This window comes from Amblyomma mixtum, chromosome 6 (genome assembly GCF_055824585.1).
Source record: "Amblyomma mixtum isolate Tamu chromosome 6, ASM5582458v1, whole genome shotgun sequence".
In the NCBI taxonomy this organism is placed as follows: Eukaryota; Metazoa; Arthropoda; class Arachnida; order Ixodida; family Ixodidae; genus Amblyomma; species Amblyomma mixtum.
In genome coordinates, this window is record NC_143017.1 from 138,266,155 (window position 1) to 138,284,448 (window position 18,294).

Genomic DNA, 18,294 nt, shown 5'->3' on the forward strand with positions numbered 1-18,294 from the left:
TTATGTGCAGTGCAGTGAACTTGCATGCTATGAAACATTGTGAAGGTGTGCTGAAACATTGTTCTAGTTTCTATTGCACCTTGTTTTTATTGTGATCAAAGGCATCCTTGAAAGTGTAGAAGTGCCCTGTTACGTACCAAAGCAGAAAATCTGGGATGAGGTACATAATGACTTGGAGGAGTATTTCAAGGTTATTTGTGGGAAAAGCTCAAATTTTGCTGCTGGAGAAAAGGTTCCTGTTGAGTGGACACACTTCTTTCATTAAAGTGCACCTAGCAAAATGTGACACCTTTATCTTTCTTTCATTACTGCTGCAGCATCCCTACCCTACAGAAGATGAAAAGAGACAGATAGCAGCTCAAACCAACTTGACCCTTCTTCAAGTCAACAACTGGTAAGTCAGCAGCTATTTGTTTTGCTAGTTGACCTGTGGTTGCTTCTGTGTAGCACTGAACTTGCAATTGCTCTTAAAATATTCTAGCCCTTTAAAGGGCAACTCCGGCGATTTTTCAATGTTCATCGATCGAAATGAAATTTTAAGTCTGCATTTATATGGTAGTCTGATGTATCATGTAAAATTTCGCACCTGAAAGCGGCGTAGTTTTTCTGCAAGCGAATTTTGAAGACAAGCGCTCCTCGACGCGAGAGGCACCCATTGATCGAGCAACTTCTACGGGCCACCCTGTACTGTGACGTCACTGGCGAGTCGGCGTGTCAAGCTGGTCGGGTGCGCGCTGGCGTTGTCAGTGCAGGGGAAAACTGAAAATTGGTTTTGAGGAAAGTAAATGGCGCAGTAGGGGTGTGAAGAAGTGAAAGAAGAAAGGAAGAAAGAGGTGCCGAAGTGGAGGTCTCCGGAATTATTTCGACCGCCTGTGCAATTTCGCCCCATCTCAACGTGTCTGATGTGATGTGTACACCAGAGTGATGGGTCACGGCAACTTCTGTTGTGCTGTGGGGTGCACAAATTCTTCATCTGTGACAACGGGCATGATCTACTATAGGTTTCCTAGCAATAAGAACCTTCGCGACAAGTGGGTGAGAGCTGTCCGCCGTGTCAACTGGTCTTCGAGGAAACATTCCCGCTTGTGCTCGGAACATTTCGCGCCAGATTGCTATGAAGACAGCGTGTACTTCAGAGAGAGCTTTGGACTCGCTAAGGTTTCGTTCAACCGACGCTTGAAGGCATATTCTGTGCCAACGTTATTCGAGTACAACCGCCCATCGCAGCGGCCAGCTGAACGAAGCGCGGCCGTCAAGTGGAAGCGGTATGTTGGATTATGGCGTGAACTCACTTCCAAAAGCTCGCCGTCAAGATAAAGCTTCGCAAAGAGAAGACTGTTGGTGGTGCATGCCCCTGTAAGGACGGTGCGCACCGCGGCAACGTTCGGGCAGCAGATTCTATCATCAGGCTGGGTCGGCCGGCACTCGCCACACGAACAGCTGTCAGCGGGAGCATCACATTAACTTTTGTTCTGACGACTGTGTCACAAATGCATGCACGAGAAATGACTCAAATCAAGTAATCAAATCAAATAGTAATAAATCAATCAAAAGTAATAAATCAAATGACTCAAGTTAAGTAAATGACTCGAGTAACTTCTCCGACTTCAGACCGTCTCCATGCGTCAGGTGACGCGGCCTGTGGTGTGACTTGGCGGGCTCGCGCGGCGGTGGATCATACCTGAAAGGTGACTCGTCCAGTCCAAAATCGTCGAATGAGTCGTCTTCTAAAGACTCGCTGGTCTCGGAAAAGCCGTTCTTCGCGCTTTAAGTCATGTCGACAGCGCGGCTCAAGGTAGTTGCGATACCTTCGGGGACTTCGCAGCGCAGCGAACCCGTCAGTGACGTCACAGTCAATACTGCACGAAGGCACCTCCCCGGTTTCGGTTTCGCGGTTTCGAGTTGTGCGTTTTTTGCTGTTTAAAAATTATTTCAGGGTAACTTTTGAAAACCTTGTATCGTACACATTACAGGAGGTTCTTAGGAACACAAATCAGCCATTAACTTAAAATGGCCGAAAAATCGCCGGAGTTGCCCTTTAAGGAGGCTTGATTCAGTCGGCATGCTCGCTGGTCCCACTGTCAGGATGACAAATATTGCGGGCTTGGAATCATCTTCAGATATCTTTAAAGGTTCCCAAAGCATGATTTGAGAACCACTGCCTGAAGAAAATTTTGAGGGGGCGCTTTAGTGATCTAAGGTGCGATGAGGCGAAAGCCATCTGTTGTAAACGCCACAAATCACAAGCGTGTAACGGACAGACGGACGGAGTCGTGGCCGCGAGTATGAGCCATTGAAGGCTTTCGCCTTGAAACTCCTTCGGCTGTTCAGCTCACTGCTCTGCTTACTCTGCAGGTTCATCAATGCACGCCGGAGGATCCTGCAGCCGATGCTGGACGCCAGCAACCCAGAGAACAGTCAGCAGAAGGCGAAGAAGGCCAAGGTGCAGACAGTGCGGCCTGTAGAACGCTTCTGGCCCGATGCTATCGCATCTTTGCAGCCTCGCGCCTCTAGCCACAATGGTATGGCCCCTGCCTCGTCCTCCCCCAGTGCTCAAGGCAAGCCTTCCAGTGAGTGTGCATGCTCAGTTGCTCGCCACAGTGCAGACTGAAATATAGGCTGCAGGTGTCATTCACGGCACCTGCAGCACCTGTGGTGTGGTGCTGCAGTGGCATGTGCTGGCACATGTGCAAAGTATACTTCTTGGTTTTCGCTAGGCTTTGCTTTTTCATTGCCATCGAGGTGGCCTGCAGAGAGAGAAAGAGGGAACTTTATTGATTCGTTCTGAAGACAACAGAGCCATCTACAAAGAGCGGTGTGAGCCAGAGTGTGTGACCGCGTTAAAAGCAAGATAGCGGCTGCATCCGCTGCGGCTTAGACAACGTCGTTTGTGGTGTGGGGCTGATGGGGGTGGCGGGTTGTTTGGGGCAACGTTACTAGATTACTTTTCCAGTTTGCAAACTCCGACGCCGCGGATGTCACCCTTGCCTGTACCGCCGAGCGGGGCGTTCTCGTCGCTGTTTGACCGGCTTCTTGGCAGAGTAGCCACGCTGACCACATCAGCGAAGACTACAGCGAAGCATTTTTTTTGCCAGGCGTTTTTTTTTTTTGTTGGTGTTAAACTGCGCTGCAAGTTGATCGCTGCTCCTCTGTGTCCTTGCCACATTTATATAAGTGCGTTTCGAGCGACGTAGCTCGTGCGGCGTTGGCTCCGGCTGCAACTCAACACAGAAGCACAACAGCGTCGGTGCACCCGAGCTATGCGTCCGTGAGTCGGTGCGGCCAAGCTGTCGACCTGTCTGCTCCCAAACCAAGGCAAGATAAGCGTTCTATGTGATGTGTGACCGCAATTCACACTGACCATCGCCAAGGCTGCAAACATTTTCTGGAAAGTGCTAGAAGAGCTAGACAAGTGCAGCCTTGCTCACTTGGGTTGTGCTAAGCACATGTCGGCATTCACTTTTTAGATACTGAACGTTGTTATTGCTACAAGAATGCACTTTTTCTCTAGAGATGTTAATCACCGTTTAGAGAGCAAGGAGAAGGTGGCTGTTGCAAACAAAAAAGCACGTCTCTTATAACTGTTTGGCCCATTAAAAGTGGCTCCCATTAAGACGTATGTTTTTTTTTCTTATATGAATTGAATCAACTACTTTCAATCTGACCTCTGCTATTACCGTCATTTTTCGCGTTTTATGACCTTAGTAACGTCGAAGTTTCACGGTGGTATTGCTGCATCTCCCTTTAAAAAGCACGTATGCATCTTTTACTGTCTTGCTTCAAACCGATTGTACATGGCCATAGGTTTCGATATTTTCGGCAACATGCGACTCATCTACCGTTTCGTGGTCCGCCGTAAGCAAAGAGTCATTTAGTTTGTAAGGAAGTAAATGGAACAAAAAACTATACCCGACCAATATCCAGATATCTCATCGAAATAGCTAATGATTCAGACATCCCGATCGCACCTCTGCCGCCCAGGACTGTTTGCGCAGCCTTAATGCCACTGTAGTTGCACATTCAGAATAATATTTGTGCCCTATCTTGGAAATATCTTCGCTAAACGGGAATTACTGGCGTAAAGTGGCGTTAAACACTGTGCGCTCGTCTGATAGTGATAGTTCCTGTGACGAGAGACCTGCCGGACCGGGCCAACAGCGTCGATAACGCCACCTCGTGAGAGGGACATGAATGGGGCCATGTTTGGCCACCGAGCTGCAGCGGAGTTTGCAAACTGACCAGGTAATCTAGTAATGTTGGTTTGGGGCACAGTTGGAGGAGCACACTTCTGCTGGGTGCGGTCATGAAAGCCTGTCTCTGGATCAAATACACTTTAATGTGATCACTTGCAGCAAAGTTCGCAGTTCTTGGTATCGGTGTTTCGCAGCAACGGGATCTTTTTGTAGCTCATGATCTTTGACCATTTTTTTTTAGTCCTGCCAAGCCCGAAAAATTGGTCGCCAACTGTTTATGCTATTCACTGGACAAATCTCTGGGAGTTGTACTAGAATCTGAGTGTCCAACTTTATTTTGTTGCATGTAATGAGCAGTTGGACAAAGAAATTGGTTTCTTTAGTGTAGTATTTTTTTCCTCTCTTTTTTTTTGCCCTTTATTTTAGCAATGTAATAGTACTTCGAACAGAGATGTCTAATCGAAATTTATCTGCAAAGTTAACAGCCTGTTTTATCTAGCAGTCTGAGCTGGATGAATTTGTGAGCCTGCTTTTCTGCTTGGAAGTTGTAAAGCTCGCCCGCTGTTCTGCTCAGCTCCCCCTCTTATTAGTGGTAGGCATTGCATGCATCACCACAATGAAGAACTCGCTGTGCTATTTATTAAACTAAGACACGTGCTGGCTACCTTACTGAAATGCCAGTAGCAGTCTCGCTTTTATTTTTTGTAAGCTGTGCATGCAGGCCGTGTCTTTTCACAGTGCAAACGAGGCTCAGTGCTCTTAACTTCCTTGTGGTGCTCTCCATTGTTTCCAAACAGCCAGTGGTACAAGCCTTTGTTCAGAAGCCTCTGACGACAGTGCCTGTGGAGATGCTGGCCACTCGGCCGCGGAAGAAGAGAGCAGGGATCAGGGAGGCGGCGGTGGTGGCAGCGGGAAGCCCTAGTGGTGAACTGCCCCTGTTGCAAATGAGGACGCATTGTGGTGTCTGGCAGAACGCAAGCGTGCAGTTGTGCCGCAGTTCGTCATCAGTTCTCTGAGTCTTGGCTCGCAATTCAATCTTCTTTCAGCTTTTATTCATTCAAGTAGCTCCGTTTCTTTGTTCATCCATTTTTTTTTTGTCCATTTTTTCTTTCCTCCTTCTTGCCTTATTATCTTAAATACAAGGCTGTGTTATGTTGTATTGTGTGGCTCAGCAACTTGCTACTGCCTGAGCAAAAGGCAGGCTTCTGCTCATTGACGATACAGCTCATGCCTGTGCCCCTTTGAGATTGCCTTAGAGGTGCCTCTCATTGCGTGTGGCCCTTCAGTATCCCAAGGTACGAGTGTGCTCGGTAGTGGCTAGGGAATGGATGAGGCTTTCCGCGACCTGTTTTTATTTATTATTTTTTTTTGCATCATGGAAGGCATGCTTCAGCTTTGTGCCATATTGTAAAGGCATTTGTAACATGACTTTTGTCACTATGCTTCACTGCACATGTTTGGAGCGGAAAGCGAGTCATTCTCAGGTGAAAGCTTGCCATTCTCTTTCAGCTGACTTTGAGCGACGTTTCGTACCATTTGTAAAGTTTGTGAGCAGCACAGGGGCGAAATTCTCCAGAAACGCACAGCGTAAATGTGGCCCTGAAGCACTGTTCTTGGGTTCTGCAGTTTGTCTGTAGAGGATTTTATTACTTTCTTCTCAACGTTTCTTGCAAGCTGGAATATATGGCGTCAGCACGTGCATGAGCCAGTGCTGTGTATGCAACACTGTCTATACATGGGTGCTTGTGCAAAAGCACACTATTTTTCTTGACCATGTTTTACAGTACAGCTGCGAGCATTCTGTAACAAGACCAGTCATGGTGATAGTCTGCATTCAGTTATGTAACAGCATCTGTGCTGACAAAATGGATGTAGTGGTGTTGAAAGAAAAAATACATGCATGAAAGAGCCAAGAGGGTGTTCCAGAGCTCCTGGCTGTTGGTGAGAGTGAATGGCAATCATTTTCTGCTGCTCTTGCCTCATTTGTGCCGTGACATGGATGTGGATGATCAGAAGAAAAAAAAAGAAAGGAATGTTGTTTGGAAAAGTATGATAGCAACGTGCACATAATGATGTATACGCACTGCATGGGATGTCTGAGCATGATGTATGATAAGTTGGGAAAATTTGCTTCTTCAGTGCAGTAACGCAAGCTCCCTGGCATTTCTCTTGCTTTCGACTGGCATTATTGCTCTCAAGGCACAATCGATTGCTAGTCATTGCTGAGCAGCACAAAGCTAACGCTGAAGAATGCAGTCTTGGCACAATTTCCTTCGCACATTCTGCACTGGTGGAAACTCGTGCTTGAGGAAGGCGCAAGTGGGATTCATTGCAACTGTCTCGTTGGTTCGAACCTGATAGCATTTACTTGTTAATTTGCTTTCTTTATTTTTAACCTTTGCTGTAGTCATGCAGAATCCACTTAACTGTACAGGTGAAGCTGCAAGTAGCTAAATTTTCAGTAACTGCAACATTCCTGCTTTTCATTGATCTGAAGGGCAGGCAGTTACCCTGAACATTCATTGCTCAAAGACCGTGAAAAAGGGCATTTTATTGGCAGAAGTTTTGGGTGCTTATTTTGTTTACTGTGCGACGTGTGAAAATTTCGATACGCTCACCTGTTCGAAACAGAGTTCTCTTTTGAGAACGGGTCATGTAAAGTCTTCCTTGAGCATTATTTTCTAAAATTGACATATATATTCTCACTGCTATTAATATTTTCTTCACTTCACATACAAAGGAGCGGAGCCGGTAAGGATTCCTTGGGTGTACAGTCAGGCCGGAATGAAACGCGAACAGCGCATGTCAAGAAAACAAAATATTTTACCTGCCTACTTTCAGCTGTAGTGTGCAGCTAGCCTGATTCATGTGTCTGAATAAAGAGTCTGCCGAAGGGCATAATCGTAAATAGGTTGTAAAGGAATATTTCGCTGCAAAGTAGAAATTTATGACATATGCGTGTTCGCGTTTCATTCCGGCCTCGCTGTACATCTTGCTAGGCTCAGTATCCTCACTACTTCCGGGTGTTAGCGCCATGAAAGGTGTAGCTTTTTCCCTTTGCTAATTCGGCATCTGAGGCATAGCAAATAAAGTATGTAGCGGTTCAGTGCTTTTTGGGGTGCAGAAGCATCTGGTTAGTTTTAGTTTGTTTTTGTTTTTTTTCCTTTAACAATTTGTGGATCTCATTGCTTTGAAGATCGATTGGTAATGAACTGAATTGTGTGAAAGGCTTTGTGGCATCTGAAGTAGAGGTGTGTGAATAGTAAGACTTCTTTTTAAATAGAATTCAAATCTGGTAGTAGTGGCAAAAACCTAATGTTGAATTAGGCCTGAATACTGAAAATCTGATATGATATAGACCCCGAAAGTTGCACTTGGTTCGCCCAAGAATCAATATAAACAAAGGGATGAAATTCTAAAACCTGTCCACCTGTTTGCTTTCAAGTAGGCTACTAATTGTATCAGTTACTGGTATCAATATTTCTGGGTAAAATTATTAATGGCGTAAACAGTGGTCTAGATCAAGGACCAAAGACAAGTTCAAGATAGGCATATATGACCTTCACTTGCTCATTGTCCGTGAATGCTTGAATGTCGGCAAGCATAGAGGCATTTATTACTGTTCATGTAGCAGCAACTGTGTAGCAGCATTTGCTGTGTCATCCAGTAGTATAAGCTGCTATTTCATCTTCTCACCATGACATATACTTACTGAACACTGCCACAGGTTAGGTGGGAACACATTGCCAAAAAGTTTTTTTAAATTCTGGATCAGAAATGCTGTAATGTTTTCAGTTTAGGCAGTGACTTCAAGTCTGTCTTAGCTGCTGTGCTCGGCTGTTTGGATATGCCATCCATGACACGTGATGATTCACACAGGTAGACAGCGCAAACTGCGTTCAAGTGGACTAGTTGGACAGTTTCATGTCGCAAGTTTCTGAGAGTAAAAAAAAAAAACAGGCACACATTATATAGTTTATTAGAGTAAATACCATGACGTCGGATCTGTCCAAGTCAGAAAATAAAGATCTTAGTGGCCATGGTGCCTTACTGATCTTGGGAAGTCTTGCCGCTGTGACTGCCTGTGTGAAGATCAAATTGTTAATTCAATTGCCAATGAAGTGAAAGTCAAATCAGCACTACTGATCTGAGTATTATTTGATTCTAGTTTGAAATCCGAATATTCACACACCTCTAACCTTTTTTATTTTTTTGTGTGTGAGGTGTTGTGGGAAAAGGATACCATTGACAATATTGAAGTACCAATTGGCATTATTAGGTAGATAAACCATGCCTTTCATTCATAACCAGAATGATTCTATCGTATTCTTGCACAGCTCATGTAATATATGACATTTTGGCGTTTCACTCCTGTAATGTTGTCAGGGATTCAGTATACAACAGTGCACAGTGATATGGCTCCTCTGTAACCTTTTCATTTTGTACATCCACTTTTGTCTTGACACTTTTTTGTCATGCCTTGTCTCTGTTGGGGACAGTGTATAGTAAATGTTGGGTTTCTCGATGATCCCAGTAATTATTGCTCAAAGTTTCCGGTTCGGAATGTTTCTTTCAGGCACACACATTGTAGCGTCCGCACCATCACACGTTTATCATTGTGATTATTTCCATGCTATGTGGATATCCCTTAAATAGTCGAGTTTTGTTAAGTTTTTTTTTTCTCTCTCTCTTTTGATGTTGTGTCAGTCAGTTGGAAGTCATGTTGAATCTTATTGTTGTGTTTTCTCGCCACTATTTAGTGCAGTCCGCAAGCAAACTGCACCGTGCTCAACAGTGTGCATCCGAATCGTGTATAATAATGAAGTGCACCAGGTGATGTGTGTCTTTCCTTTTGGTGTGATGTTTTTATTTGTGTTTTTACACGTGCATTTTATTGCTCCCTTGCTGGTGTGCAAGAGCTGACATGTAGTAACGTGGTGTTATTGTTGCAGTTCAGTTTGCAACAAACCACACAGTTGTTGATCTTATTTTTTTCTGTCTCTCTCTCATTTTATTGCCAGGAGCATCAAAGAGTAGCGTAAAATTGATGCTGATGGGCACAGTATGTAGATACACTATTGCAAGCAGTTGTACATTGCAACATTATTTGCTCTGGTACAAGACAGATGGCGTACTCTGCAGGAATTTTCCTTAATGAGGCTGTAGGTGATAGGCGCAGTGAGATGATGTACATGTGCTGGTACTATGGAGGCTCCATCTGTATTTTACGACGGCCACCCGTGGTACTGCATCTCTGATTGTTATAAATGAATCGTGATTCTTGTACAGGTTTTACAATGTAGACTTTGTAAAGCCCCAAATGCAATACCTAGACATTCAGGCAAGCCAAGTACACATACAAGCATGGTGTTGCCGGTCTCTTATGCAATCTCTTTGTAATAGTGTGGGAGTACACCGCACGTCTCGGTGTTTCAGGTACTGGGCTTTGTTTGGATAGAGGGGAACGCGACTCCTTCTGAGGAAAATGGAAAAGTTCTAGATTTAATGAAGGCCCTCTGTCGCACAACAGCTCTGGTGCAATTGTGAAAAATTGGTCTGGGGGTGATTGTTTGCACAAAAAAAAAAAACTGTTGGCTACAGGTTTTTGTGTTTGCCTCGTAACTGAGTGAAACACTGAAGTTCTGTGTTCATTTTTGTGTTCAAACCTGATTACACATGTCAGTGGCAGTGAAGCATTGTTGGCCACAAGAATTCGGTGCATGTCCCTGTATGTAGCATTTTTTTTTGTGTGCTAGTTTTTGTGCTTTATTGTTAATTTTATTTTGCAAAGTGCGCTGGGAATCTGTGGTTAACCAACCCTGTCTGGTGCACGTAGAATGGGATGTTTTTTATAAGAAACCAAAATATGTCTAACGTGCAGAGCTTCTGTGCTTCCTGAGGTCAGCTACCTGGCTTAGAGCTGCTGTTTTTGTTTTGTGGCAAATGATTGCTTTACTTAAAAGTTGCCAATGTATTTTGAGCATCTCTTTTTGTGACCGAATTATCATGTATTTAATATTCAATCATTTCCGTGCCACATCTGCAGGCTTCAGCCTGAGCATTGTGTTGTGTGTGCAAATATTCTTTGATGCTGTGTTATTCATAGCAGGCACTCTTAATACTTTGCACTGTTGTTGTTACCATTCCTTCAGGGTTCTTTCCCATGCATCTTTGTTTTTCTTGATGCCATCTTTTATGTTTTGTCTTTGCCATGTTTTTATAAAGGGTCTGCCAAATAGCAAACTATATGATATAGCCTAGGAGTGATGGGAGATTACTGGCAGTGAGTTGTAGGTTTCTATTTAATATAGAAGATAATAAAAGAAACTATTAATATACTTGTGAAATGACTTCGATCTTCAACAATGCAGTGCTTTTTTATGCAAAAGCATGACTGGTCCTCTTACAAGGAAAGCTGGCGGTGTTTGTGTGTTAGTGTGTGTACTCTCAGATGGTGGCATGTTTCCCACAGTGCTGCGACAGCACGGCTGATATCGACATTGGCAGGCAACTGCGACGGTTAAGTCATATTGCTAAATTAATGTTGAAAAGTTCTTGCTCTTCGGAAGAGTAAAGCTGAGATGAAGTCTACGAATGCAACAGAAAGCTGAGGAGCCGCTGCACATTTCTTTTGTCTGGCAGGAGCAGAAGAAGTATGCTCTCGTGTTGGAGCTTGCTTGTTCACTGTGCAGACCGGCATAATGATGCAGTAAATAGAACGAACTGGAATATAATTCGAACAGAATTATTGCATTTAGTGTCGTGAGATGACTCCAACCACAACTGGGGAAAATACAAAGCATCGCTTCCTGTATAGTGTATGCACCCCTAAAATGACATATAGGTACTGTCGCACTCAATACAGTGGTTATGGTGCTTGGCTGCTGACCTGAAAGACGTGGATTCGATCCCGGCCGCGGCAGTCGCATTTGAATGGAGGCAAAATGCTAGAGGGCTGTGCTCTGTGCGATGTCAGTGCACATCAAAGAACCCCTAGTGGTCGAAATTATCCGGAGCCCTCTGGCATCTCTCATAGCTTCAGTCGAATTTGGACGTTAAACCCCACAAACCATACCAACGATTTGCAACGCCTGGTGAGCGACTGAAGCTGGTTCCCTGGCATGCCCCCAGCCAACAGTTGCTTGGAATTCCGAGATAAAGTGCCATTCCATGAAGCGACCACTTCGTCTTGGAGAAAAAAGCTTGCTATAATTGAAGTGTATTCTATTGGACTATGATATTATACTGCGTCAACAACAAAGAGTGGATTTCACTCCGGCTTGCATAATTTGCTTCTGGTTAGGTTTATGGGGTTTAACGTCCCTAATCGACTCGGGTTATGAGGGAAGCTGTAGTGAAAGGCTCCGGTAATTTCAACCACCTAGGCACTTTACTGTGCACTGACATCGCACAGTACTTCAGCTCTAGCATTTTGCCTCCATCAAAATGCTACCGCCGCAGCCGGGATCGAACCTGTATCTTTCGGGTCAGCAGCAGAGCACCATAACCGCCGAGTCACTACGGCGGCTCATAACCAATTTTTATCAGTTACCTGTAAATTTCCTGCCAAGAGCCCTATTAACTTTGCAGCACAGGTTGTTTCAAAATTAACTGAACTTGATCAAAACGAATTTAATTACATGACCAAGTTTAGCATGGTGCATCATTTTTCAACTCTAGCATGGTGCATATCAAATGAAATGTTTTTGAAGCCCTTGTTCGCTGTCACTATAATGAGCTTACATGAGCGTTTCACAGTGATTCCGGTCACGCGTCCAAGTTTTGGCATGCTGCATTCTTTCTGAACACAGTCATGATGCATATGAAACAAAAGGCTATTCCACTGTGTGGGTTTCTAAGTGGACACAGGCCACCACCCACCGCGGGTTCGAGCTTCGCGCGAGCCAAGGGCCCCGATCAGCCGTCACCACACACACACTGGGACACCGATGCAGTGCACTCAACCTCCGCTGGGAGGAGAGCGATTCACCGCAAAGAAATAGGCCTCCAAGTTCACAAAGGAGACGTTTATTCACGTCGTCCTCCAGCTGATACACACACACTCAATAGTCACCCCGTCCCGGGGGCGCGCGAGGAGCAAGGCTCCGCTGCGCGCACGAAGCGACTCGAGTAATGCGCACCGCTAGCACGCCGCTGCAGGAGAATGTCCCCGCGGCAGTGCTGTGATCTCTCTCTCGTGTCGACCGTTGGGCCGGTTGCGAGAGAGAGTGGGCATTCAACGCAAGGTACGCCTGTCAGAGGTCGCTGGACCCCGCTGGACAGGCTCGAGCCGCTGCAGGTCAGAGGACACGTGCGGGCGAGCTCGAGTAAGCACTGGTCCGAACGGCAAAGGCCGGCACGGACAAACAGTAACGTACGCACCTTACGCTGTCTCGGAGGGATCTCTCTCTCTGGGCCCCGCTCGGACGGTCGCGCGGCGCGCGGCCGCCCAAAGCGGGGTCCCGAATTCCCGCCAAAAGGCGCCAATGGCAAAGGCCCTTGGGGAGCCGGGGCGGAGCTGTGGCTAAATGACAGTGATTAGTCACCCAGCCGCCTCTCCACCGCCTGAGGCGGGAGCAAGGGAAAGAGGAGAAACAACGCGGGAGGCCGGCTAGCCGCGCAAAGGCGACGGCGAAAGCCAGGATTCCCACATCCCCCTCTCCTTAAATGCCCTCCTACCCATCGGCAAAGCACGCGGCCAAAATAAAGAAATCAATACACAAAAAAAATAAGCTACACTTCAGTTCCAAAATAAAGAAATCAATACACAAAAAAAACTAGATACACTTCAGTTCCAGCCACAACAACGTAATAAAAAAAAAACACAAACAACGGAAAACAAGGCAAAACAACACTTGCGTACGCTTCAATAACACTAAACAGCACGCAGATTATATACACGGTACACAAGGCGATGTGAATTCAACTGTACAACTATGTGACAGGTGGATGTCAGCCTCAGAGTTCGATGGCGCGGCCCAGTAGGCCGGTCGGCGACTCACCGCTCGCAGACTAAAGCCTGGCCCGCATGGCGCGTTTTTTACCCGCGAAATCGCGTCGCGCGCCCAACGCCCGCGCCGGCGTCGACGAATTCACTCCCGCATGGTCCGCAGCCGAGCGGCGCGCGCTACTGGCGACGTTGACAAGATGGCTGCGCCCTGCTCGCCCACTTCGGAATAAATGCATGTCACCGCTGGATTCTTCGACGTGATAGCTCGCTCAGATGGTAGCGGTTCGCTTTTACTTCGCACAGCTCGCCCACGCGTAGAGGTATAAGCGATAACTAGCCTTTGTTTTTCAGATAATTTCGCGATTTTCAAGCTCTTAGGCCTAACTGTGTTTACCTCGCAAGAACGACACCTGGTGAAGCAGTTGTCTAGCTTTTAGTAACTTGCTACATTTTCATCTATTAGCAGTTTTTCTACTTGGAACGAAAAAAGGCTCGCAATGCACCCATCGTAGTTATCAGCAATTACGGATAAAAAAATTCTTCAACACAGCGTTTATGTGCTTTGGCGTCTTGTCACTAGATGGCGCTACCGTTTACGCGTGCCCCTGATGGACGGCGCGGCCAGCTAAAAGCGACTCCTCCGAGAGACAACACGCTGCTCGGCCGTTTCGGCCGAGAAACCCGAAGCCCAAGCCTCGGTACTATAGTGAACTAGAACTCGGTACCCTCGGTGTGTCAAACGCCCGTGTTTCCGGATAATAACTATGCTTTCCGGGAAGCACAACGCAGTTTTGGTGGTCAAGCTACAGTGCCAGAGAGAGCTCGCAAGCGCGTCTCTCTCGGCCGGCGTGGCTCCGCCCAGAGTCACGTGACGCCCGTTCCGGCTCTCATTGGCCCTCTGTCGCTGCCCTCTCCCGGCGTCGGCGCGGCGTCGACGTTTTTATCTGTTTCGACAGAACCCGACGATTTGGCAAAAACGTCCTCTCCGGCGGCAAAAAAACGCCCCGGTGCCGTCGACGCCGACGAATCGCCCGGAAAAACGCTCCATGCGGGCCACGCTTTCAAGTTGAACGGGTTGGGAGGGCCGACGACTGATGGCGGTCTTCTTTCCGTTGATGTAGGGTGCGTTGATGACGACGGGGCCGCGGCAGGGCACTGACCTCGCGCCCTTGGACACGACATCACGTTCGGGCACAAGACAGTTAGTGCACCCCCTTCACGCCGGCTGAAACGGGCGAGGACGTTCGGCGGCGTCCTGATGTGTAACCTTGATGTGTAACCTTGGCCACAGCGAGGGGTCCTTCTCATCCTCGCGCTCACGCAGAAGAACACAACGGCACAACTCACAGGCGTCGCCTTGGCTCATGGTTACGCGCGCACACAGCCACAGCCACAAACACGCATACAACGGCACGTGCGCGGACGCTGGTCGGCGACAACGACCCCCCCCCATCAGAAGCGTCCAGAGGCGCCGCGGCGAGGGTCAAAGGGTGCACTTTCCGCCCCCCCCCCCCCCCCCCCATCGCCCCAAACGCCCCGCCAACTTCCCCTCCATACGGGCCGCACAAAACTCGCACCGCGACACACGGCTCCTTAACGAGCCCACCACCCACAGTCGGGCCGGAAATGAGAAAAGGCTCGCTGTACAAACGACACCTAATCCAATCTATTCCTTCTAGAAGATAAGAGCAAGCACCAGCGGGCTGAAGTTTGCCTATGTACATTTGGGTACGTTAGAACAAAAACAGACGAGCCAGCAGGAAATGAAAGAAAACTGACTAAAAACAAAAACAAATAAATAAACACACAAGGCTGGAACTGAGCATGCTGCAAAAACAAAAATAAAAATAACACACCGTGCTTCACCTGGGTAGGGCCTGACGAGAAAGCTCGCCAGCTAGCTGAGGCTGCGTGCCTTCGGTTGCGGAAAAGTCCGCCGTCTGGCATCAATCACACCGGTGACCGTCGCCTCAGATTGTACCGGTGCTCCGTACGCTTGCGTTCCGCAGCACCAGTTGTGCCTTTCCGCTTGCCTTTGATACCAATGGGTACCGGCGCAAGCTCGTCAGACCGTGACGCGTAGGCCTTCAGGTCCATGAACCCCTGCTTGCTCCTGGGGAAAGGCCCCATCAAATCGCAGGTGGCCATCTGCCACGGACGCACACTGTCAATCGGTTTCATCATTACAGGCGGCTTGCCGCCCCGTGACTTCACCGCTTGACAGACATGGCAGGAACGGCAATAGCGGAAAATGTCACGCTTCATGCCGGGCCACGTCACCGAATGGCTCAGTTTTGCAAAAACTTTGGAGCCACTCAAATGACCGGCCAGTGGTTCGTCATGAGAGAATCTCAACAGTGCGCCTCTCAGACTTTTGGGGATAACCACCTAGAACGGGTCGATGGACTCGTCATCGGTGGCTATGTATTTCAGCACGAGCCCGTCATTGTCCAGCAAATATGAATCCCCGGGGTTCGCCGCGACACACGCTGGCTTCTGCCCCCCTGCGCCCGCTACAATACAAGTAGCGTCACGGCGCTCCGTCTCCCTGAGACCGTCGCTCACCTCGCGACAAAAGGGGTCATTTTGCTGGGCTTTCAGTAGCTCTTACGGCTGAAAACGATTCCAGTCATCCCAGAGGGGAGCCTGGTCTCGTCCCCACTCAGGTTTGCAGCCAAAATTTCCGTTCGCGTCGGCACTTCCGAGGCGCTCACGAAGAGCTTTGCCTCTCGTCCGCTTTGCGAAGCGCTGCTTGCCTGGTTAGCGGAATGGGTTAACCCGTTTGCGGGCTCCCCCTCCTTGCCGCCCGGCGGCTCGTCCGCTGTTTCGCCCCCTCCGCCTACAGGCGTCAAGGCGCCGCTGGCGAGTGGGGCACGGGATAGCGCGTCAGCTACCACGTTTGTGCTCCCCTTTCGATACTGCACGGAAAAGTCGTAATGCTGTATCAGGAGAGCCCAGCGCGCCAGCCGACCCGCAGGATCGCGGAGCCGCATCAGCCAACTGAGCGCACTGCACCCCTGCCTCAGTGGAGGCTTGAGCGGGCTGCACGAACGAGGGAGGCAAGGCTCCTAGTTCGATGAGCGGCGTGGTTTCCACAGGGAACCGGCCAGCGCCTCGCCGTTCCCAGAGCAGAATTGACTGCTCGCGGGGCACGGCTGCTGCTGTTCGAAACTGCCGGTTGCGGCAGCGTGACACGAACTGCTTTCGCACTGGGCGGAAAGCGTGCACAGCTGAGGCATGTGACCAGCGGATGCACCGCAGGGTGCTTCCGATACAGCTCCAATGGGAGCCACGTGGTCAACATTTTGGGTTGTGTCACCGTAAACCCCAATGGGGGCCGCGGCCAACCACGGTGTCTAGCTATTCGAAGGAACAGCAGCCAGCGGATCAAACGACGCTACAACTCCGTAGGGAGCCGACATGTAGCTGCCGAGTGCCGCGCTGGGGGTGGTAGACACGGTGCGCAAGCGTGATCGTCAAGGCGACCTGCTCGGCTAATGTGCCATCAAAGGCGTAAGCGCCAATGACTTAGCACGTTGGGCGCCAGTTATGGGTTCCTAAGTGGACACAGGCCACCACCCACCGCGGGTTCGAGCTTCGCGCGAGCCAAGGGCCCCGATCAGCCGTCACCACACACACACTGGGACACCGTTGCAGCGCACTCAACCTCCGCTGGGAGGAGAGCGATTCGCCGCAAAGAAATAGGCCTCCAAGTTCACAAAGGAGACGTTTATTCACGTCGTCCTTCAGCAGGTACACAAACACTCAATAGTCACCCCGTCCCGGGGGCGCGCGAGGAGCAAGGCTCCGCTGCGCGCACGAAGCGACCAGAGTAATGCGCGCCGCTAACACGCCGCTGCAGGAGAATGTCCCCGCGGCAGTGCTGTGATCTCTCTCTCGTGTCGACCGTTGGGCCGGTTGCGAGAGAGAGTGGGCATTCAACGCAAGGTACGCCTGTCAGAGGTCGCTGGACCCCGCTGGACAGGCTCGAGCCGCTGCAGGTCAGAGGACACGTGCGGGCGAGCTCGAGTAAGCACTGGTCCGAGCGGCAAAGCCGGCACGGACAAACAGTAACGTACGCACCTTACGCTGTCTCGGAGGGATCTCTCTCTCTCGGCCCCGCTCGGACGGTCGCGCGGCGCGCGGCCGCCCAAAGCGGGGTCCCGAATTCCCGCCAAAAGGCGCCAATGGCAAAGGCCCTTGGGGAGCCGGGGCGGAGCTGTGGCTAAATGACAGTGATTAGTCACCCAGCCGCCTCTCCACCGCCTGAGGCGGGAGCAAGGGAAAGAGGAGAAACAACGCGGGAGGCCGGCTAGCCGCGCAAAGGCGACGGCGAAAGCCAGGATTCCCACAACTGTCACTAAACGAGCTTGCATGCGTTGGGTGCTATATACTTCATCTCACAAGCTGTTTGCAGCGCTCTGAAAGGTAGAACTCGCTCGTCCAGTAGGGCCTAGGAAGACAAATATTCCCTCTGATATTTCTGTGGTGTTGGGACTACTTTTCAAGCAGTGATTTGAAAAGATAGTTTGGGATGTTGTTTCCCAAGTACAGTGAGTGTTTCATTCACTGGTTAAATTAGCAAAGTCTGCACTGACACAGCACTGTGGAGTGCTTCTGAGAAGGTGTGTCGCCATTCATAAATATAGCGTTCGCCGAGTTGGCCGAGTCTCATGCGCGCAGCAGGTGGAGGCTGGTGCCCTTTCGTTCCCGGAGATGGAGCCACCAGTCGCGGGGTAAGGCGACGGAGAAACACACGTTTCGTAGTGCACGGCGTTCTGATTGGTTCACATCGCCGCAGCAGCTTGTGAGATAGAGCATGGACAAGCTAATGCTTGTAAACAAAGGGGCGCTGCGGTCGCCAGCGACGCGGGATGTAGGCAGCAACGTAGCGTGCCTACACTGTGCCAAGCGATGCTGTCTTCGAATCCAACGCAACGCGAATATTTCAGAGCGTGCGCGTCTCTCCCGATTAGACAGATTTTAACAGCGATGCTGTTGAAGCCGGAGGTTGTTCTGTTAGTCGTGCGCAGCGGTGGCTGTGTTCGCAGTAATGAGGTTAAAGTCCCTTTTAAACTCACTGACGCCCCCTTTCTGAGCGTCCGTGGGTGGTAGGGTGCCTCGATGCGCGCGCCCCCGCTCAGGGTGATG

The 18,294-nt window shown here is 49.1% G+C and overlaps 1 protein-coding gene across 6 annotated transcripts in view; it reads left to right on the top strand.

Moving 5' to 3' along the window:
- Positions 1–10,531, top strand: part of LOC149340558 (homeobox protein PKNOX1-like) — a 29,543-nt gene extending 19,012 nt beyond the window's left edge. For 4 of the 6 annotated variants that reach the window (XM_089549371.1, XM_089549375.1, XM_089549370.1 and 1 more), the window contains 3 exons: positions 318–394; positions 2,356–2,570; positions 4,991–10,531. In XM_089549371.1, coding sequence (XP_089405497.1) covers positions 318–394; positions 2,356–2,570; positions 4,991–5,115 — 417 coding nt within the window. In that variant the 3' untranslated portion in view covers positions 5,116–10,531. The remainder of the gene's footprint in view (positions 1–317; positions 395–2,355; positions 2,571–4,990) is intronic. The other 2 variants (XM_089549373.1, XM_089549374.1) reach the window with 2 other exon arrangements.
- Positions 10,532–18,294: the final 7,763 nt, after the last annotated feature.